Source organism: Sipha flava, unplaced genomic scaffold (genome assembly GCF_003268045.1).
Source record: "Sipha flava isolate LNK unplaced genomic scaffold, YSA_version1 36_pilon_pilon, whole genome shotgun sequence".
NCBI lineage: Eukaryota > Metazoa > Arthropoda > Insecta > Hemiptera > Aphididae > Sipha > Sipha flava.
This window is the reverse complement of record NW_020273076.1, coordinates 1,781,373-1,805,415: the sequence shown is the minus strand read 5'-3', so window position 1 is coordinate 1,805,415 and position 24,043 is coordinate 1,781,373. Positions and strand designations below refer to the sequence as shown.

At 26.8% G+C, this 24,043-nt stretch overlaps 3 protein-coding genes across 7 annotated transcripts in view; 2 read left to right on the top strand and 1 right to left on the bottom strand.

Moving 5' to 3' along the window:
- Positions 1-1,232: 1,232 nt before the first annotated feature.
- LOC112687905 (eukaryotic peptide chain release factor subunit 1) lies at positions 1,233-7,379 on the top strand. 2 transcript variants are annotated; one of them, XM_025560890.1, is made up of 10 exons: positions 1,233-1,734; positions 2,549-2,724; positions 2,793-2,920; positions 2,997-3,107; positions 3,172-3,402; positions 3,461-3,590; positions 4,185-4,405; positions 4,558-4,705; positions 4,903-5,002; positions 7,015-7,102. In XM_025560890.1, exons 1-9 carry the CDS (start codon positions 1,643-1,645, stop codon positions 4,980-4,982), a joined length of 1,317 nt encoding a protein of 438 aa, XP_025416675.1. In that variant the 5' UTR covers positions 1,233-1,642; the 3' UTR covers positions 4,983-5,002; positions 7,015-7,102. The 2 variants fall into 2 exon arrangements, with proteins under 2 accessions (XP_025416675.1, XP_025416673.1); XM_025560888.1 differs by lacking the exon at positions 4,903-5,002 and having other exon boundaries at positions 1,238-1,734; positions 7,015-7,379.
- Positions 7,380-11,330: 3,951 nt separating this feature from the next.
- On the bottom strand, positions 11,331-13,574 carry LOC112687894 (charged multivesicular body protein 7). The gene is made up of 7 exons (XM_025560872.1): positions 13,318-13,574; positions 12,627-12,822; positions 12,173-12,553; positions 11,990-12,109; positions 11,824-11,928; positions 11,619-11,766; positions 11,331-11,561 (listed from the first exon to the last, which is right to left on the bottom strand). The coding sequence occupies exons 1-7, from the start codon at positions 13,563-13,565 to the stop codon at positions 11,479-11,481; spliced, it is 1,281 nt and encodes a 426-aa protein (XP_025416657.1). The 5' UTR covers positions 13,566-13,574; the 3' UTR covers positions 11,331-11,478.
- A 660-nt stretch (positions 13,575-14,234) lies between these two features.
- Positions 14,235-24,043, top strand: part of LOC112687895 (pantothenate kinase 1) — a 29,198-nt gene continuing 19,389 nt past the window's right edge. For 3 of the 4 annotated variants that reach the window (XR_003149027.1, XR_003149026.1, XM_025560873.1), the window contains exon 1: positions 14,235-14,322. Coding sequence is in view for 2 of the 4 variants with exons in the window: in XM_025560873.1 (XP_025416658.1) it covers positions 14,320-14,322 (3 nt within the window). In the remaining 2 variants the exon portion in view is untranslated. The remainder of the gene's footprint in view (positions 14,323-24,043) is intronic. The other variant, XM_025560877.1, reaches the window with a different exon arrangement.

Here is a 24,043-nt window from a genome sequence, read left to right as displayed (position 1 = left end):
TGTAGATTAAGGAATGGTCATAACATGCTTTGTTTGAAAATGTATTCGATGTAATTACCACGATTTCAAATATTAATATTTTACCAATTTATATTGGTATTGAAAACTACAGTCTTTAGTTATTACAGTGCATAGACATTTTTACAGGAATTATGTAGTGTATATATTATTTTCTATAATGTAGGATCGTAAATAATACGGGTTTCGAGACCTACACCAATGTCAATCCTCTGGCTTTCAGTTATAGTACGAAATAAAAGGACGCAACCACTGAGCAGACCGTATGTGGTTGTACTTGAGTTTTTTAAGTAAAAATAAGACACGAAATCATAATAAATCATAATACTATACAATGTGATATAGTCAATGTATTGACGTCCATCGCATGCATTGTTCACAGATGTCGCTGTGGTCTCCTTGACCTCTACGGGCCATGCTATTTTTTAGCCATCGATTTCCCTCTTTCCCGTACACGTGCTTGGAATTTCGGAACAGCATCTGAAATCGAACAGCTGGAAAGTTTTTGTCGTTCGTTGATCGTTTCGTTCCACTGATAACTAATCATAAATCGTAGGTCATTTACGTTGGGAGCTGCGATTTAATATTTACTCGTGTGCATAACAGTACGCCGACGATCGTCATAATAACTATAGGGATCGATAATCGATAATTCGTTTACCTATTAGCCGATAGTAACAATATGTACATATTTTTAGTTTTAAAAAAGTCACATCCAAGATAAAATATTCACATCTGTCATACCCATAAGAATTTTAAGCATTCTTACAAGACAGAAGTAATATAATATTGAAAAGTACTCGTAGAAAATAAGTAGCTCAAGAGGGGTATGATCATAGGTAAAAGATAAGGGTAAGATCTATGCCTCCGCAAATACGTCACTGGACACGACGGGACGTGTTCCCCGCCGATAAATCGTTTAAATCGCGAAGAACCTGAACGGGAGTTTATCCAAAATAGCCCATTTTAAATAAGTATACCGCATATCGTTGCTGTACAGGTAGGGTCCGCGATAAAATCGTAGAACTGGTAAATAATAACTTGTTCACGACAAGCGGACGTCAGTAACGTGGCTCCGTGGATAGAAGTTCGAGAGGTGGTCGAACACATCGCGACTATGTGTCCCGCGCGCGTTATCACCGTCTTATCACTCGCGGACGTCACACCGTAGACCCGTCGTCGGGCGGCGGCGACACGGAGACCACGCCACGGGCACCGCGAACGTCTCTTCCGCACCACCATTCGCGATCCCGTCAGCAACGCGTGCGTGCGACCGATCGAGTGAGTGTGTCTGCGTGTGCGGACCAGTGTGTGTTCCTCGCGCCTAACCTACTTCGCCAAATTGCAAAGCGATCGCGAAACAATACGTTTTCCCGGTTTTCCGATATCCACGATCGTACGCGTTCGTCCAGGCTGTCCGTTGTCTTCCGTCGCGTCGCGTTGCTGCCCCACGATCGTTTCATACCTTTATTCCCCTCTCCCCCGCCGTTCTCTATTTATCGTTAACACACGCACACAGATCGCACTCTCTTTTCTCTCTCTCACTCTCTTTCTCTCTTTTTTTCTGTCATTCGGCCGATACTCGTGTGCATTTTTCATATTCTCGTCCCGAAACTTAACGACAATGACCACGAACGGTGAGGAAACCACGTCCGATCGGAACGTAGAAATATGGAAGATCAAGAAGCTTATCAAGAGCTTGGAGATGGCTAGAGGGTGAGTTTTTTGCGGGTTTGGAGTGCGATCGGTCGGATGCAGCGGCCATCGTTTCGGCCCACCCGACGTTGGAGTTTTTATGGCCACCATGGTGTCCGCGCGTGTTTTTCGCACCTGCTCCGTGTCATCGATAGCAACACGTCGGAAACGTGTCCGCTATTGACGTGGTCGTACCTACGTGCTTTCGAACGTCTCGGCCAATGCTAGGTCGATTTTGTCGACGTTGCCCCTTGACCTACGGTTTCCCGAGGTTTATACTCGATCTTCTTATTCCTTCCACCCACCCCTCTGTGTACTCGATCACTCAGCTAATTCTTGAATGGATCATTGAAAATTCATCCTAGCTAGATTTATTATCATGCCTCTTGTGTAAAAAACATTTTTTGACTTATTGATGGTACTACTGTATTGTAAATGCCCGCTTGAAATATGCTAACTAATTTGGTTTCGCCCACAGCATTTTTTGTATCATGCAGCGATTTCTTCTATTTAAAATATACCATTTTTTTTAGTTGCGCTACCAACTGTTACGTTTGATTAAGCTTACTCAATGCTCTATGGTGCTCACACAAATAATGATTGAAAATTAAAGTTATATTTGGTCTAGCATAATGTTTTTAGTGTTTGATTCACATCTTATAATCTTACTCAACTTGGTCTATAGTCATTAAACATACATACTTGGAACATCATTTTTACATTTGTAACATTTTTGAGTTGCTGAATTAATCAGTTTGTTGTTATCAGAAACAACTAAAAGATTAATTTTTATTCAAAAGAATCTTTATAAGTATCTTATTTATTATATTTTTAGGAATGGAACAAGTATGATCTCATTAATCATACCACCTAAAGATCAGATTTCTAGAGTAAGTAAAATGTTGGCTGATGAATATGGTACTGCATCAAACATCAAGTCACGTGTAAACAGATTGTCAGTGTTGGGTGCTATTACATCAGTACAACAAAGATTAAAATTGTACACAAAAGGTAATTTTTTTAAATTCTTTATTCGTTTTATTTGTCATGTATATTAACAATATATATTGTTTTTTTAGTTCCCCCTAATGGATTAGTAGTATATTGTGGAACCATTGTGACTGAGGAAGGTAAAGAAAAGAAAGTCAATATTGACTTTGAGCCATTCAAACCTATTAATACTTCTTTATACCTTTGTGATAATAAGGTGAGTCATTTTATTTATTTATATTTCAAGTATTTTTAATTTGACAACATTTATATCTTATACAATTATGCTATAGTTCCATACTGAAGCATTGACAGCACTTTTAGCAGATGACAATAAATTTGGTTTCATTGTGATGGATGGTAATGGAGCACTATTTGGTACATTACAAGGAAACACCAGAGAGGTAACTTCAGTACCTTTATATTTAGCTAATTATTTATTTTGTTCATTTTTATTTCAATTTTAAGGTTCTGCATAAATTTACTGTTGATTTACCTAAGAAGCACGGTAGAGGAGGTCAATCTGCTTTACGTTTTGCTCGTTTACGTATGGAAAAACGTCACAATTATGTTCGTAAAGTAGCAGAAGTAGCCACTCAACTTTTTATTACAAATGACAAACCTAATATAGCTGGATTAATATTGGCTGGTAGTGCAGACTTCAAAACAGAACTTAGTCAATCTGATATGTTTGATCCTGTAAGTATATTCATTAATATTATGGTACCTATGTAGTAATATTCTAATTTTGTTTTAGCGGTTGCAAGCTAAAATTATTAAATTAGTTGATGTATCATATGGTGGTGAAAATGGTTTTAATCAAGCTATTGAATTAGCTGCTGAATCATTACAAAATGTTAAATTTATTCAAGAAAAAAAATTAATTGGTAAGAAATAAATTTATTATATCTCATATTACTCTATATATGGCAAAATAATCTTAAGCTGTTTAAAATAAAATAACATCTTGTTGATCACTGATAGAAAATAGTTGAAAAATATAAACTGTTTACTAATAGATGGAGTACATAAAAACTGATAGACGTGCGAGATATGGCATATTGAATGTAATGCCATCCGAGTAAAATTATAAATTTATAATTGTATACAATTATATCATATGTTCAGTAACTTATTTGTGATCAGCGTTGTCATTGTTGACCATTGGGGAACTAATAAAATGATCTGTTTATTAGTGTAGGATCTATGGGTATTTATTGATAAAAACAATACGGCTAATGTAATTGCAGTTACTTAGTTCTTATGCTTCTAACAGTTTTTAATTAATGACCTGCTCTAATATAATATTTTATAAAATAAAAGTCATTAAAAATATGTTATTTTATTTTTATAGAGTAAATTTGTTTTAGATTTAAAGCATTATGTATTAAAATAATATTTATGTATCTATTTTTCTTTTTAATATTAAAGACAATTACTATAGTTCTTTTTCTTTGAATTACAATGTAAATTTTTTTTAGGTCGCTATTTTGATGAGATTAGTCAAGATACTGGAAAATACTGTTTTGGTGTTGAGGATACTTTAAAAGCTCTTGAACTTGGGTCTGTCGAAACATTAATATGTTGGGAAAACTTAGATATTCAGAGATATGTCTTAAAAAATCATACCACATCCGAAGAAAAAATATTACATTTGACACCAGAACAAGAAAAAGACAAAACACATTTCACAGAAAGAGATGTATGTTAAAATTATAAATAACCAATAATAATAATGTTTCAATATAAACAAGTCTTAATAAAATATATTTCCAATATATATTTTTAAATGCATATTTCAGAAATCATAACATGATTCTACTTTGAACTAATTATAAAACTATTTTGTTATAGACTGGAGTAGAATTGGAGTTAGTTGAATGTCAACCACTTTTGGAATGGTTAGCAAATAATTACAAAATGTTTGGAGCTACCTTAGAAATAATTACAGATAAATCTCAAGAAGGATCACAATTTGTAAGAGGATTTGGTGGCATAGGAGGTCAGTATTTTTTTTAAAATAATTTATATTTAACTTAAATAATACTGATCAAAAATTTTTCAAACTATTTGGTCACATATTTTTTTATAACTTGTGATATTTAATATTAAGCTTATATAATATAAATGGTTTTCAAATTATGGTTGATACATCTTAGAGAATTTTTCTAAAGTATAAAGATCTAAATTTATTGACAGGCATTCTCCGCTACAAGGTTGACTTTCAGTCCTTGCAAGCGGATGAGCCATTGGACGATGTGAATCTTGATGATTACTAAACTTTGTTTACTAACCTAAGGTAGCTTCATTCTCAATTAACAAGTACTGCTATGTGTTACATTAAAAGCATGAGTTTGTTTTGTATTATGATTTGATAACTATGCATGTGAAATATGTGTGGTATTTTTTTACCAAAAAAATAGTACAGCTTTCACCAATTTATTTATTTATTTTAAACAATATTTTAATTAAATATATTATTTTTTTTGTAAAAATTATTGCTCTTAACATATTTAACTGTAGATTTTTGTAAGTTAGTTTGAATGATAATAGTTTTTTAAATTGTGTTTTATACAAAGTTCAGAAAAAATAATGAGAAATATATTTTCTTTATTTTATTTCATAAAAAAAAAAAAAAAAAAAAAAACAATACTTAAGTACATAAAACTATAGTAATAAATATCTAATTTCTGGATTTTTTTTGTATGTATAGGCGGAAAATATTTATCTTTTCTATCTTAAATGTGGTTTTTTATTTAGTGTATTTATTAATCGTATAAGATAAGATAAGATGTTCATTATTTCATATAGACCTTAGTTCAGAATTAAATTACCAAGTATAAAGATTTATTACTTACAATCATTAACACTTGGATCCACTTGATTTTTAGTTTTAATATTCTTTAATTATTCCGTTTTGTGTTCATAGTAGATATGTTCCATTTCTGTATATTTGTATAATTTATCTAAGTAATACTCTTTATTTTTAAATTTAAAACATTGTATTTTCCATACTATTTCTATACTTATATTCATTTACATGGTATATATAAAGTCTAGAATTGTTAATTTCACATTCATTATATTATATTTTTCAAAATATATAACTACTTAGTATCGAGAAAAATTTACCATCCTTATAATTAAAGAAAATGAAATTTAAATATTCCAACATTAAAATTGCATAAAAATACTATTTATGAACTTGATATAATCAATAATATACTTATTAAATATTATCATTGATTATATATTATATATTATATAAAACTATTCGCTATAATATAAACATTTATAATAATAATTTATATTGGCCATAGAAGTATGAATATTTATACAAAGTAATTTTATTATATTTGCCACTTATATTAATTTTAAGTATGTTGTATTATTTTGTAAAAAGTCTTATCTGTTCTAATATTATATATGTAGAGCCACTTTTTGGTAAATTATCTTTTGTTTTTAATATTTATGCAAAGAAAATCTTGTATAGTAAAATATATGTTTAATAATTTGATATGCTTGTTTTTTAAGTCAAGTTTTAAGTTTTTTTTTTTGATTATATTTTGCTTTTTTTAGAGAGGAGGGTAACATGCTTACTTGGAAACTATAGTTTTTATTATACTTGAGTTATGGTTTAAAAATAGGCAATAAATAGGGCTGGGATTTTAATGCTCTTAAAAAAAAAGCAAAAACGATCTGAAAAACTCAAAAAATGCCTCAGAAAATTAACAACTAAATTAAAAAATATTAATTCATATGGTAGTTACAATAAAATAAAACTCACATTAAATGATATCATCAGATGTTGATTATACCAATTCTAAATATTCGATCTCTCATTTTAAATACACCACATAAGAGATTATAAGCCCCGGTCCTTATTATCTAGGTTTTGATGTCAAATATTGTCTGATTATATAATATGAATTATGAGTGCCTATTATATAATTTCTTATATTTATATAACAACATATTGTGTGTAAAATCTTAAATCAAATTGAATTTATTTAAAGTCTTTAAAAATGCCTGCTAAAACACTAAAAAATCTAAAAATTAAGAAAATATTCATAAAATATAAAAAAAAAATGCTAAATACAATTTTTTATATTCTCTCAAAAGCAAATGAAACAAGTTTGTTACAATAAGAGCATTGCACAGCAAACTTTTGAAACAAATGGAAAGTTCATTGAAATACCAGCCTTAGTTATAAACATATTTTATTAGTTTTATACTGTTTTCATGTTTGATTTTTTTTATTAAATTATTCTGTTTGATATTTGGTTAACCTTATTTTATTATATATTTCAGGACTATTACGTTACAAAGTTGATTTCCAAAGTATGCAGTGTGATGATTTGGATCCAAATGAACTTTATGATATTGACGATTATTAGATGGATAATAATTAGGATACCAATTGAATCCTTCGGGCTACTTCAAAAAAGTACAGTGCATCTTAGCATAAGCATGTTGAAAAAAAAATGAAGAATTCTATTATCATTTTAAACATTAATAATTTCCTATACTTGTTATCTTTTTGTTCAAAAGTAAAAAATATTCATAATTCCATTAATTGTAAAAATATATATATATATATTTTTTACCACTTCATTTTTGTGTTAGCCCTTATTTTTTTTTGAGTACTCCATTAATAAAATGCAATGAATAATACAGGGTGATGCATTCTTATTAACACAGGTTTTTGGAATACAATTTTGTTTTAGAATGCTTAGATTTTAAAGACATTAGGAAATAATTTTTTTCTAACGCAGAAAGAAATTCATGTAAACACAATGAACTTCAAGGATTCTTATTTTAAAATTATTTATAATCCTCTGGTATTGTAATTCATGTTTCTATTAATATATTTTTTGTGTACTATTTTTAAACTCAATTGGAAATGAAAATATCTTTTTTGATAGTTAAACAAATCTTGTGTTACATCCTTTTTTAATCCTTATACATGTAAAATAATTATATACATAGTTTTAATATTATATAATTTTAATATTTTATGTAGATATTTATATTTTTCTTATTTATTTAATGGTATTATTGTAATTGAAATCTATTGTTTTTTCTTCAAGCTTTATATTAGGAAATCTTTTTGTCTGACAACATTTATTAATACTATATTGCAAAGTCACAATTGCATATTCATTTTGTTTATTCAATTTGCTCAACTGCTATAAAATATATTATATAATTAGATTGAAAATCTTTTAATCAAATTTGTTTTGAGTGTACATTTTTTTTTATGTCCACATTGATAAATATTTTTATCGCTTCCTTTTCATCATTATGAAGGTAATGAAATTCTATTTTACTCAGATTTATTTACCATGCTTTGAAAGTGATAAAATTTAATTTCGGGATCTTTGAAAAATAATTGTTACAAAACATTTCTCAACAAGTATTTATGTTTTTTTTTGGATGAAGTACAAATATTTAATAAACATGATAGTATAGAATTCATAATTTGTACTATGTATAATGTTAAAGTATAATAAACTTTCAGAAGTGGCCTTAGGATTTGTGACTTATTGAAATGCTTTTGTGTAGGACAGATAGGTAGTAGTTTTTTTTTTCTTTTTATTTTTAACTACTAGCCTAATTTATATTAGTATTTTATATATATATATATATATTTTTTTTAATTGTAAAAAATATTAAAAATAGAAGCTTAATATCTAATACGTACAAAGTTTTTTTGTAATATGTTGTAAATCTTATTGCAACAGTTGTTTATTTTTATTTTTTGGAATTAGTAGTTCAAATTTGTAAAATATACTATTTATATTACAAAAAAAAAAAAAAAGGGTTCTCAATTCCAATGAAGTCAACTACTTATATTTACTCTAATCATATTTGTAACTGAGAATATTCAAAAAAGAAATAATTTTAATTTAAATTATGAAATAATAATAAGTTATTTTTGTGTATTTGTCATAAGTTACATAAATATAACTTTGATATTTCAAAAAATTATATCCTATTAAACATGCTACATAACAATTAATTCATTAAACAATATTTAATGAATTGGAACAAATTTAGTAACTGCCCTTTCAAATATATTGTTTTTGAAATATCTATTATTTAAGTTTCAGTGTTTGTGGTTCCTCATTTTTGGTCTAGATAGTACTTAAAAAGGCTGATGAATGATTAGAGTTGTACATTAAGTAGAGTATGTTTGAGGTACTAAGTAATTTAATTTTTAATGTAGGATACATTGCACCAAATGTATAAAAAATGATTTTATAATGACAAAGTAAAACTGGTATTATATGACCATTTATTGGTTTCTTGATGTTATAGATATTTTTATTACACACCTGAAAATACATTTCTTTGTTATCTTATAAAATTGGTAATTGGTTATAGATGTTACAATGCATACGGTGGCTTCAATTAATTTTTAAATATAAAAGTACTAGGCCGTTTTGTTTCAACAGCCATAAATTTTAAGTGACGAAATAAAATGTGCTCTTTTATTCTATTTTAAATTCTGAGCAAAGAAAAATTTTTTTATTTTAATATAACTTTTTTTTTTTAATAAGTGATTAAACTAAGTTCTAATTGATCTCAGAGCAGAGATATAACATGATCCTATTATCTACTATGAACATCTAAAAATATATATTAATTGAATACTTATGTTAAGTCCAGAAAAAGTGTTCAAATATTACTTAATTTAGAGTAAATGTTTTATTCTGTATAAATAAGATTCTTACAATTAATAATCCAAATAAATATTACAATAACATTAATTAATTAGACGTGAAGGTTGTTATTATGACTACAGACCGGCTAAGATGAATTTGATTTTTGTGTTACTTAAGTTGTATGTTTTATCTATGATTCGGGTTTCCGTGTTACACGTTTTGATTAATGACTCTATTTTTGTAACAAATGACTATATTTATTGAAGTTATACATTCAAAATTTAACTATTTATTGATGTATGACATTGTTAATATTTCTGGATTACAAGCACCAAAAATTGTGAATTTTTAAGTGACCTTTGTCAAATATAGAGTATTATTTGAATATAAAGTAATCTTGGTTGTAAACCGTGTTATTCCTCTAAAAATTTGCGTGTACCAAAAATAAACAGTATATAGATTAATGACGATAAATAATATTAATTTAATAAATAATGTATGAATTATATTTTAAAAAGATTTATGGACTTCTCCAGAACTATTGCGAGCAGGAAAATGTTGACTTCCATGATGACATGAATTCAAGAAACAGTAGAAATAAAAAAAAATAATTTAAAAACGCAAAAAAACAAAAACTGATTACTTCAAATGTCAAGACCTTAAAATTTAAAAAAAATGAAATATGTACTTGTATAATATAGATTAAATATAATGTTATAATAATTAATTAAAATTTGTAAAATAAAGATTAACTTTGGTTTTCATTTATTCGTGTGACTCATTTCTATAATAAATCCAGATAAAACTCGGATTAAGGGGAGGGGTCATGGACCCAGGGTCACAACGGATATCAAACAATAGTGGACCCCTGGTGGATAGTAAGTTTTTTTTCCTCATATAAAAAACAAGTATAGAAAGATCAGTTCTAAAGAAAATTTAAATAGTTTTATGGTTTAGGGTTCAGACGACAGTGATGTTTTGGAGGTAATTACTACCAATGATATAATAAAAAGGTTTGCTTCCCAAGAAGCAGGAAAAAATTATTTATACAAATAAAATTTTTATTTTTATATTTAAAAAAGCAAGAAATAAATTAATAAATTAGAATATAATTTTTTTTTCGTCTTTGAAATATATTTATGTCTGGATCACCAATATTTTGATTATGATTATGGGCCCCTAAAATTGTTTGGCCCTGGGTCCAAAATGATCATAATCTGGGATTGCTCCAGATAATCGTGATTTTATAAATATTTAGAATACGTTGTATCTTCATGCATGACTATCTTCCAGTAATGATCACGTAAATTATTATAATAAAATCATATTTTTAGTTGTTCATAAAAATGTATCGAATTTAGTTTTTGATTTTAAAGATAGTTTTAAAGTTTTAATTGTAAAAAAAATCTCATTTTTTTTTTTTGTATTTATTTCAACAAATTAATATAAGCTTTTAGATAGGTTTTATTTTCATAGGCATTATGAAATATTTTAAAAAACTGGACGGTTTCAAATGAAGAAAAGCATTTTTAACTATATCTAAAATACATATTTTCTCACTAATTTGTAGATGAATAATTGGTTTACTAGTGTTCAGTATTTATATACTACTAGTTTATAGAAGTAAACCATGTGCTTCATTTAAAAATGTGTTGTAATATTTATATAATAATTATAAAGAGTAGGTACATTCACATAATTTATTTGTTGAATTGTTATAGATCAATAATAACTTTTATGTATTTTTAGTACAATAATTATTAATAAAAATATAGCTATTATTATTATTAATAGGTTTGTAAAATTGAAGTTCACTTATGTAAGAGTTTGCTTAACTTCAATCTGTGATTACAATTTATGTTAATTTTATTAACCTGTTTTACCAAAAATAAATTTGTGTTTAATGAAGTAGATATTAGGTATTTAGTAAAATAATATTTTACCTAATTTTTCCACCAGTAAAAAACAAAAATATATTTATCAATGAAATGAAAAAAAAGTATTACCATAATGTTAATTAGAAAACCAATAACATTTGAGCAATCATAATTTCATTATTATAAAGATTATAACAGACATGTAATACGTTGAATTTTGTATGGCTGATTTAATGTTCTCTCAACAATTGGAACCTTTGATCAAGATCTAATTCTTCACCTTCTAAACTATTATCTGGTACACTTGGAAGATCTAAAAAATAAATTTCTTAATTAATGAAATCAATATATAACATGTAACAGATAATACCTGGAATGTTATGGCTTCTTGGGATTGATACGGCTGGATTGTCTTTACTTAAAAGATCGGCCAGTTCATCTTCTAATTCTTGTTCGTTATGCTTGACATTAACTACACTGCCTAGTGCTGATTGCATATCTTCATGTTCATGTATTACCTAAAACGATAAATATAATTATAATGCTCGTTGTAATATTTTATTTGTAGTCAATACTTCTGCTAATTCTGCCATTGTTTCATCAACATTGTCAATTGTCAGACCTGTATCTTTAGCAGTTAATTTTAAGGCAGCAAGTCCATGAGTATATGATTGTAATACCTGAAGAATTATATCAAAGGTTATATGCCAGTTCAAATTGAAAATTAATAATTATTTTTACTTCAGTATTATACTTGGATTCTTCTATTCTTGAAATCAAAGCTTGCACATTATCAAGAGCTTTCAATTGTTTTTCTATTCGTTTTTCAATTTCTTTCTTTTTACGAAGGTATGTAAGTGCCTACAATTATTATTGAATTTAATTTAAATTTTTTCATATTTTCTTAATTATTTACAAACTTACTATAGGCTTCATATTTTTGGCAATGTAATCTTTAGCTACTTTAACTAGAGATTCTTTTTCCTCATCCATAATGCTAATTTCACCAATCAATATTTTTTCGGTTTGTTTTAATTTAAAAAAGTTTTTTTCTAATTCTGATATAGGCTCAACATCTTTCCCACAACTAGCAATCTTAACTAATGTTTTATTTGCTACAAGATGTTCATCATGCTCAACAAAAGCTTTATTACGAATTTCCAATGAATGTATAATTAATTCAGTAGAACTCATTGAAACTTCATGATTCCACATATTATGTAAGCGTTTTTGTAAATCATCCATAAACATTATTTGTGTCTGTTCATTTAAGGATATTGCATTAAATAGTTCATTTGCTTGATCCTAAAAAAAAAAAAATTAAATTAAGCTATATTTAAAAATAATAACAAATAAATACAGTTTAATGATATATTACCTCATTTAGCTGTAAAATTACATATTCAGATTTTTCATCAATAACAGAAGTAGGTGATATAATTGATTCTTTTATTCTGCCAATTGACCACGATAATGGACTTTTAACTAATGTATTTACTGCCCAAGTTGACCAATTACTGTTATTTTGAAATGTCATTTGTTCGAAATTTGATTTTAATTTGATAATTCCTTCTCTAAAAATTAAAATGTGGATTAATAATCTTGAAATATCAAAACATGTTTAACAGTTTTTACATTTAAAGATAATACTTAATATAAAAACAATCTAAATTGTACCTAATAACTTTATTTGTAAAATATTGAACAAATATTTATTTAGAGATGGATAATATTATAGAACTTACAAAGTCACATGAATATAAAATTTAAAATTTAATATTTAATTACTAATCGTGTTTCTTTAAAGTTGAAAGACATAATACAAAAAGCTATATTGAAAGAGATAAATTCTGTCAGTTCTTTTTATGATTTAGTCTTATTTGTTTGTATACGTTTGAGAAGAATTTATAAATTATAAAGAATTATAAATCATTGAATTTGAAAAATTACTAGCAATAAATATTCATTAGGTATATTAGTTTTATTTAGTAATTTATACTAATGTACAAAAGATAATAATCATCAGTCTATTTTATGATATATTATATCCAAGTTTTAGCCAATTTTACCTTAACATATTCTCCACAACAATTAGTAGACACAACGGTGATCGTCCTTTGAACAAAAACCATGTTTTTAATTCATCTATAGAAAATGAACATCGATATCGACGTTCACACTCAGCTATAATGGTATTTTTCCAGAACTTCATTTTATTGTCATAGTTTACTTCATTTACTTCCCGATTTTTAAATGGAGCCATCAACACTGTAAGCCGTTCATTAGATAAACCTTCAGACCATTTTTGATTAGACATATTTATGTTCGATATATCAAAGCACTTTATAGAAGTTACATTAATAAATGCTCCACAACGATTCGATAACGGTATTTATTTTCGAACTAAGTTTACACAATCGAAAACGAATAAATAAGCTAAAAGCTAATCACACGAACCAACTTAACGAGAACACAATAATTTCGTCGAGCTCGACTGCCGTTACAACCTGTTATCAATGGCAAACTGATAACTCATGATAAGACAACTTGCTGTGATAAATTAGTCCGTCTGTTTCATGAGAAAATAAATAAATACAAAAAGGTAATAAATTGCAGGTTGGTTATGAGACTGACGCGACGGTCATTGTGTTATCGTCGGCGAATACGATGCTATCACGGTTTGAGATTGCCATCGTGGCCACGGCTGTAGGTACAAGATAGTACGTGGTTAACAGGGGTTAAAATATGACCACCTTAAATCGTGAATACTAGTAGATTTGTGGTGGTGGCCAATGCTACGTTATCAGATTATTTACGGTATATTTTTAATATTTATTTGGGTACTCAAGATAAAACTTAAGGGGGTCTTCGATCGCGAAGAAGGCTGAGGATCCGCCGATCGTTACACAATAATTTATTTCGTCCGTTTTTTTCCCCGACCGATATTTTTTCACCTTCCCGTTCAACGTAAGCTGCTAGTATTGAGTTTAGCGCGAAAACATTACGACTGCGTAGAACGTCTAGAGTCTTGCATCTGTTCGTCTGTTACCTGATGGCCTTAACCGAAATGAATGGTGAGTATTAATGTTATAATTTTATGTTAATTCGGTGAGTGATTAATACCTGGCGTTTTTGTTGCCTTTTCCTAAAATTAAATCTTGATACGTTGTTAGCTTTCTCCTACTTTTATCGAGGATATTATATTTAACTCAATGTTTGGAAAATTACAGTGCATACATTTCTAAATTTTTATAAATTAGCATAAGATAAATTCAAGTATCTAATTTACACTGTACATACCTATGTTGAAGGGTTATTATTAATGTTTTAAAATTAGAAGTCTTGCTAGTGATTTATTTGTTAACCCTAGTGGCCTTGATGGGATTACATATATGTTAATTGTTGAGATAGTTCAATAATAATGTATTTTTCTTATCAATGTATTTATGAATTTACAGGGACATTGTATTGTGTAGTTGTCTACACTATATAAGTATAAGTAATGCAAATTGTTATATTTTCTATATATCACTATTTTAGGATATTTAATGTGAATAGTAGAATCAATCAACTAAGTTTATCAGTGTGATATACATAATAAATAAAAAAAAAGAAAAAGAGGCAATAGAAGGATGACTATCTCATTACCTTCCTTCTTGATGCTGTCCCTGAAGTTTATTAGATAATTAAGAATAAGTATCAATTACTTATAGGTTTAAATTTCTTGTCTATATTTGTCGGTTAACATACAGTTTTTCTTTATGATTATTTAAAAAAAATATTAATAACATTGCTAATTAATTAGTCTATTAATTAGTCTATGTTATCATTCTATGATAGTATTGATTCTGATTTTTTGATTGGATAACATTTTTAATATCATGAAAACATTTTGAATCGTACCTATTTATTATTTACATTTTATTTTAGTTAAATTTATCATATTTTGAAATTCTTAATAGAAAATAGTAAATATTTTATGTATAAACTGTAGGTTATGTACATAAGTGTGCTGTACGCAACTCTGTATAAGCAGTCAAGATAGATACTTGACTACTCCGTAAACCTTCCCTCCCTCACCAAAATATTCAATATTATATTATTTATATTAATAAGAATATTGAAAAATATAATTATTAAGTTAAATGAAGTTACCCCATCCAAATTTGTTGTTATTATTAAATGTTAACGTGTTATGTACGATTATCCTGCCAATGATTTATGCACATGCTTATGGTTATATTCTAGCATTTTAATTCATATTTCAGTATCAATACAACTTCTTATCATGTTTATTTTATATTAATAAATAATAGTTTTAATACTAATAACGATAGTTATGTAAATATTACAAATGCAAAGTTCAACCTGTTAAACATTGTTTATAATATTTATATCATAATTAACTGTGGAGATATGTTGAACATAGACATAGTTTAGAGAAGAATAATACCCAGTTAAAATTATATAAAAATGTAGATACTAAGATTTTGGTTTAATTTCAGTTTAGATTTTTAGATTCTTTTTTTGGTATATTGATATTTTAACAATAAAAATTAAGTGAAAAAAGGTTTTGAATTATGATGAATTGCAGTAAGTAAATTTTAAAACCACATGATACCAATGTAGTTTACCTATATAACTGCTTCTTTTTAAATTATATCTTGTATAACATGCTGTCTTCAATGGTGTATTTAATTTCTGGCTCAAATATTTATTTTAGTTAGAAAAAAAAAATAGTTAAAAAATGCTAAGTTGGTAGATTTTTCATTGTCTTAAGAAGTTAACTTGAAAATATATTTTACTTGTTTTATTGCTTACTATAAATTAACTTAGATATTATTTTTTATGTCATTGTCTTTGTGATATAATGGACTTAAAACTTTAAACGAAGCTGGATATAGTCATAATTTAAAATTTATATAGATCAATTTTGAATTTTTTTTTGTGATTCAAAAATTTCATACTGTCATAAAATCAAAATTAAAACCAACCTCGAAACTCTGAGAGTAGGTTAAAAAAAAAATACAGGCGGTTTGGTATTCTAGTCGTATGAGGTTTATCGCTCACTTGTCTACCATGCATGTTTCTATACTTCATATTTGGTCTACCACTAACCTGTCATTTATTGCACATCTATATATATATATATAAGGTCATTCCCATTTATTCGACTGCGATTAAGTTTGAACTTCAATAATAAAGTCTGGCGATAATCGTGACTGTAATCGTAAAAATATTAGAAAATCCGTTACAGTTTAGTTCGTGCTGTTATACGTGATACATTTTTCTACAGTTTTTAAACACTAAGCATTATGTTAGCTAAACAATTTTATTTTATTCAATTGTTCAATCAAAGAAAAATACCATACATTTTTTTATGAAAGAGGACTTATTGAAATCGACACTCCTCTTTGTGTTTATTGTGGCTCGTAAATAAAGAGGAAAAGAATGAACCGTGGTACGATGTACAAAGAACTCAATACATCCGTAAAAGTAACACATTTTTCACGTATAATAAAAATGATCAATGTAATAGTGATCTATCGTTGTCACAATTTGTAGAATTATCTTATTATTGGTGTCTTGAAATACTTTAAAATTCCATAGTAAAAATAAATTTTCTGAATTTGGAAAAAATAAGCATTTTCTGCAGGTGTTTGGTGGGGATAAGAAATTAAGATTAAGTTAGGCTTATGAGTAAAATATTTAAATAAATTAAACTGTTTAAATTCTATTACATGCTGTGATACCACAAAAAAAAGTATTATACAATCGACTATCGAGAAATCGTATTAGTAAGGTTATAAATGTTTTAAAGTAGAACGGAATGTTACAAAACGTTCTATATTGTCATGTTATTATTTTTATCAATTATAATACGAATAATATTCATATTTCATATCAATCGGTCGTTTCGCGTGTTCAAGATAAACCTTTTTTTTTCCTATGTAGAATTTGTAAAAACTTCATCAAAAATTCGGGGGAGGGGGTTACAACACCTAAATTCCACCCTTAGTTGTGCCACTGCAAACCTATGTATTAGGATATCAGTAAAAAAATTCATTTGCATTAAAATCCCAGCCCTACAGATGACTATTGATATTTCTTAAGGTTTCGTTGCTCCATTTTTATAACAAAGTTCATCTGTGTATGATTGTAGATATTAAAATATACTAGATTATGTACTCGTATAACAAAGATCTAAAATATAATAATTAATTAAAATAATAATAATAATAATAATAATCAATACCGACGATATTTATTGGATATTGTAACAGGTTTTTATTATTTTATCATAATTATTTGTTGTATTATATTAATTATAAAATTTATAAATTTCTTTCTTTAGAATATTCAAGTGATGAAGATTTAGGATCATGCAGTCATAATGCCAGTATAAATGTACAATTCTACGTAGTTATGGTGTTTTAGTGGAATAGAATTTATATACTAATGCATATCCCAGTTTATTTATTGCTTATAAGCTGATGTTAACTTTGTCTGTAATGCAATTAGGTTGCAAAAGAAATTTTTCCAAATTGAAATATACTAAAAATTACTTAAGAATTACCTCGTAGCAAGATATATTGGAATGTTTAATGCTGATGAACGTAGAAAAATATTTATCAAATAAAATAGAATCAATCAATGTTGTAAATAAATTAGCTACTAGAAGTAGTAAACTATTATCATTTTAATTATTTTATTTATATTGTTCTTATACGTTTTTTGTAATCTTTTGTATTTCTGCAATTTGAGTGAAGTAGTACTATTTTTGTTTATTTGTAGGCCCTAATTATATGTGGCCTTAAATCTTCTTACTTAATAATTTTATATTTATAATAGATAATAATTGTATGTTATTGTTAAGTTGCAATACTGAAGTAATTAATTTTTTTGATGAATAATTTTAGTTTAAATTTTACTTTTTTTTTCATTTATTTAAAATGTTTCAGCACATTTTGTGCTATTAAAATTATGATTGCATTATATAAATAAATGTTTACATTTATATAATAATTATAATGATACATTTATTGTTCATCTTCTGATCAGAGTTCCTCAGTATCCGTTTGGAGGATGTCTGGGCAGTCAAGGTCAAAGTCGTCTTTTAAAGGTTTTGCTTCCTAGTTGGTAATGACGTGCTTTGGTTGAGTTTTAGTTTAACATTTTAATTATATTATTAATGTTTATTATTTAGGGACTTGTTTGATAATTTAGATATTAATGATTTGGCTATTTTTCTTCAATTTTTTTCAATATAAGTATAAAAATCTTATAGATATTTCATTAATTTTTCTGTTATTTGCTTTCGTACGCTGATAATTGTAGAATATTTATGTTAAGTTCCTGAGTGGTTGCTTTCCAGGTTGAAATTTAATTCTTTTGTTCAGTAATTTTTTGCAGTGGGACTTATAATTTAACACCAACATGGTGGTTATGGCTTTAATCAAAATTATAATCAATTGATTTTGTACATCGTATTTATTTTATCACTTTCTACTTATCAAATCATTGACATTGGTTCTCTTTATTTAATAGACTATTTATAAATTTATCTTTGAAAAGCTCTATACATTTTTATGTTTTGTGTGTAATAATATAAGATATACTCATTCTATCCACTATCCACTAGCATTATAAATTGTGAAATCAGTAGGTATCCAAATATTTTGAATTAGACTATTTGTTTTATTATAGAAAAATAAATTTTTTAAGCTTATTCAATTTTAATGATTTGGTATATTAGGTATTAGTACTATATGTTAGGTATAAATTACTACTTTTCAATTATAAACTAGTTAACTAGTTGCTAGTATAAAAAAAAGTAAATATTTGATATACCTTATGTAATTGACTATTTAGTTAAAATTCTTATGTGCTCATGATATAACGAGATAGTGTTTACATTTTAGTGTACTTCCACTATTTGTTTAAATAAGACATATAGATTGGTTCATGATGCTTTTTGCTTTTATAAATTAGATAATCAAATTTAATATGTTCTTGCTTTTTCTATTTTGTTAAAATATGTTTTTGTTTTAAAATTTAATATAGAATAATTTAATTTAGAAACCAACTAATGTTGGTAAAATATTAAGAGGGTTGGTTATAATTTTCCACTTAATGATGATACAAAACATTAAGTTTATTATGTTTATAATATAGAGACCTTCACTCTAAGTGCGATTATTCATTAATTACCTACCATTGCTTACAAATGTATGCAGGAAAATTATTTGAATAAATCTATTCTGTTACAACTTGTATAAATTTCAATTTTTATCCTATTCCCTGTAGGCATTAGTATTCTATATAAAAAAAAAAAATTTTTTACTTATTTTTATTGAATTATGAAAATTCTGGACGGCTTTGAACAAAATGTGAAAAATACTAGGTATCTAAAACTTAAATTTTTTGTTTTTTGTTTAAAAATAAACTATAAATCAGAAGAACTTAATCATTAATATTAAATTATTAATAGGAAAATAGTTGACACTAAAAATATTACAGACCATTATTTATGCTAAATTTTTAATATAATATATTATAACAAAATATATTGATAGTAATATTTATTTTAGGTGTTTTTTGAGGTTTTTTACTGAATTATGACAAATTATCATTTTTAGATACCGTAAGTTGTAAATATTAGTGATGGAAACAATCAAGAGAAAATAATTGAGTTACTCAATTACTTGGATTTATTTAATCAACTTGAATATTGGAAAAAATAATCAAATAATAGGAGTAATTATTAATTAATTATAGTTACTCGAAAAGAATCAAATTAAAAAATGACTGAGCATTTAATAATAAAATACTCTTAAGTTACTCGAGTTTTAATAAGTAATAACATATACTTTTATTTTACTATTAATAAAAAATATCTGATATAATACTTGAATTCATAGAACAAAAATTAATAAATCAATAACTATCTACTTATTCATCATTTCGAATCATATAAATCAATAATTATTAGACTTAAAATATTTTTTTATCATAATACTTATTTAATACTCTATTTTCAATTTATTCATTTGATCATTTTAGTTCTTACATTTGATTTTTAGAATTTTAAGCTAGTTAACAATATTATTTTATTATTTGGTATTAACATATGTAACTCTACGTTATAATATTTATTTATAAATTATAATTTATTAATTTGTATATTGATATATATCTATAGGCAGTAGTGTAACTAAATAGGGAAGGCCCCCTAGGCTATAAATAAATTAGGTCTCCTGTCTAATATTAATTTTATATGAAAATTCAAAATATACATATAATATTATTCTGTCAAATGTGATGATTTACTATGAAATCATGAGTAAATAATTAATAAATATACAAAGTGAAAATAAAACAAAAGAGACATCGATTTGAACTTATGTTCAATTTATGTAGACGATGACTGTGAACCGTCTCAGTACGAGGAAATTCTATTAAAACCTGAGACAAATCGGCAACAACCCCGTCCCAAAACTCTTCTTTCGTAAATGACGGTTCGATCCGTATCGCACCGAAAGAGTATATCAAAGAAGACGGAATGGAAGAGGACCAGTTAAACTTAGATAAAATTGATGAATTAAGAAAATTGTTCGCTATGGTAGCCGATGAAAATATGATTTTAATCCGGACAGAGACATTAAAATTATTTTAATTAATTAACCGAGATGTTAATAAATGCGCATGCGAACGAAACAGATCGTAATGAATAATAATACAATTATAGCGACTATGAACGACTGACACTAATGACGGTAGAATCGCGAATTTTTTTTTTTTAGTAACATTTAAAATAAAAACATCCTTTATTATGCTATTTCCGTGTTTACAGCACAGCAGGTGATCCAGATATTTTGATATTTTGTTATTTGCAAATTTTTACGATTATTTTTCAGATTTCTTACGCACGAGAAGTATTTGGTTTTAAAAGCAAAGAACCTAAATGGTGTATAAAAGCTTCATAAAAAAAAAGAAATCTGCAGATTTTTCTACAATGTTAATACTTCCTATTAAAAATGTGTTTTAAGTTTCCAATTGTTTGTCTAAACCAAAAAATAAAAATTTGCAGAAATCAGTGCCAAGTTGTTTTATTGAATTGTTTATTTAGTTTAAATTTATATTTCGGATCAGTGAATTTGATTTTTCAATATCTATGGCAGATTCAGTATCAAAATTTCAAATAATATTTTTTATTTTGTCAAAATGATCGCAATAGTATTAAACAGCTTCTAGCCATGTATCCCATCTTATCATGACTGGTTCAGGAGGTAAATTAAGATCTGGATATATTTCTTTACATTTTGAAATACGACAGGGGGCTTTTAAGAATATTTTTTAGTAGTAGCTATTAATTTACCAGATTCGAAATAATTACATATTATTATTGTGAAACTTATTGTGTAAACCTATTGAAAACTTATTGTGCTAAACAAATAAAATGAAGCAGTTAAGAAAAAAATGCAGTTAAAATATTACCGACTTTTTACCATATAAGGATACATAACCTTATAAGCATTGGTCAAAAATAAAAATAAATTTTTATATTTTTCACTATTTAGTTCATACATACGAGTATAATGGTCTAGTCAGGCATATTTTAAGGAGTATGTATAGGCAATACATTAGGTCTAGTACGATAAGACTTGTTAGTGTGTGCAAATTTACATAGCAACCGCGAGTCGTATCAAATTCTTTATCCACATAAGCCGCATACTGAATCATTATGTATTATTTTTAATCTTTTCTTATCTAACATAATCAAACAACATAATAGTTCTTGGATGGAGGAGGGCGATCAGTCAATATTTAAATTTTTATTTATTTTATTTTATTTATTTTACAAAACAAGCCGAGGCATAAAGTACATTTTTTGTAGATGCAGACATACATATATAATTATTTGATCTAACAAGTTATACAAAAGTGAAGTTGGAGATGTTCTCAATTGCAATGCGCATTATCCTGAAAATAGGTATATTATATGAATAATTAGTAGTGCAGATCGGGATGAAGAAAGGATATTGTGATCTAGAATAGAAGTTAGGGACTTTGAAATTAATTACATATAATAAATCAAGACAATCAATAGATCCATCCATAAGCTTTCTCAAAAAGTCTTGACTAGTAGAAATACGCGTATCAGCTATTGTTGCTAACTCTAGTTAATACTGGTTCATAGTTGTGTGGCCGGTGAGTAATATGGAGTAACCTGGCAGCAAAATACAAGAATTTCCATTGGACCCTCTTTACCTGGTTTTTAGCGATTTCGGTATTAGGGTCCCATATAACCACAGTATACTCTAGAATAGATCGCACTAGACCACAGTACAAAGATTTTATTGGAGCTAATAAGTTAAATTCCGTGGAAACTCTACAAAACCAAGTGTCTTAAGTGCTTTATAGCAAGATTTTTTATATGATTATGGAAGTTATGATCTTGATCACATGTGATACTGAGATCATTTGCTGTACTAATAACATCAATGGATACTCCTTTTAATAAGTAATTATACGTAATAGGACGACGAGTTCTGTAGGAGGACATAGATTAACACTTTTGAATATAAAATTTCAAACCCAAATTATCGGCCCAATCATTTATTTGTGACATATTGTTCACTTATTGTTCCTCTATTAAGGTGGGATTAACTACTGGTTAAACATAGCGCAAAACTAGGGATTCGAAGAGCTTAGAGATATGACTAAGAATGGTTATCGGACGTTGGTTACAAACATCAGAGATATCGCCTGATTTAAACACGGGAGTTACAGATAAATGACTTATCTTCCCTAAAAACAAGAACCACGCGTTTAATCTACGGTTAGACTAGTTCCGGCATCAGCCAAATAATATGGTCAGGCAAATGGTGACAAATTGCCTATATTCAACCCCTTAAAAACTACCAGGATTGAATCTCCTTAAACTAATAGAACTAATAGACTGTAGATATTGTCTCCAAAATATTTAGATTACTTATATAATATTCTTAATTAGTAATTTTAATATGATATAATATGTTATACTTAGATCGATTTAATAGTAATTAGTATCTTTATTTCTAACGCTAAGGATTGTTAAGTATTTTGTTTTATTTTTTTATTATAATAACACCTATTATACGAGTATGTGGATTAGCATTTTTAAAATAAAAAAAAGTTTAATAACAATAATATTTCGATTCTTTTAATCTAGTGAATGTCTCGATTAATAATTTATCGATCACTGAAATCATTCGATTATTTCTATAATTAAGTAAATATCAATATTACAATTCATTCTTAAAATCGATCATATGTTATAATATAACATATATATACATATATATCATATTATGATCTATAATGATTATCAAATGAGTTAATTATATTTCATATATGATCTATGTTTGATTATCATACAATTAATTTTTATTTTATATAAAATCGATTATTGTTTATTATATACAATATTATATTTAATCTTAGATAGTAACTATGGTTAGATAACCGTGGTAGTAACGTTACGTAATGTCTCAGTCTAAGTAACCAGGATTAGATAACCGTGATAGTAAACGTAACGAAAGTATTACGTTTTCATTATAATTTATTTTCAGTACCGAAAACAATTTGTTTATATTTTTACAATGGATTTAATATAAATGAGTAGTTTTATTATTTTTCTGTTTTAACTTTCCCAATATCGCATACATTTTAAATAGTTCTAAAAAAATTATAAATTTATTTTATTTTTTTGCTGTATTTTTTCTTTTAATTTAATTTAATTTGTATTTATTT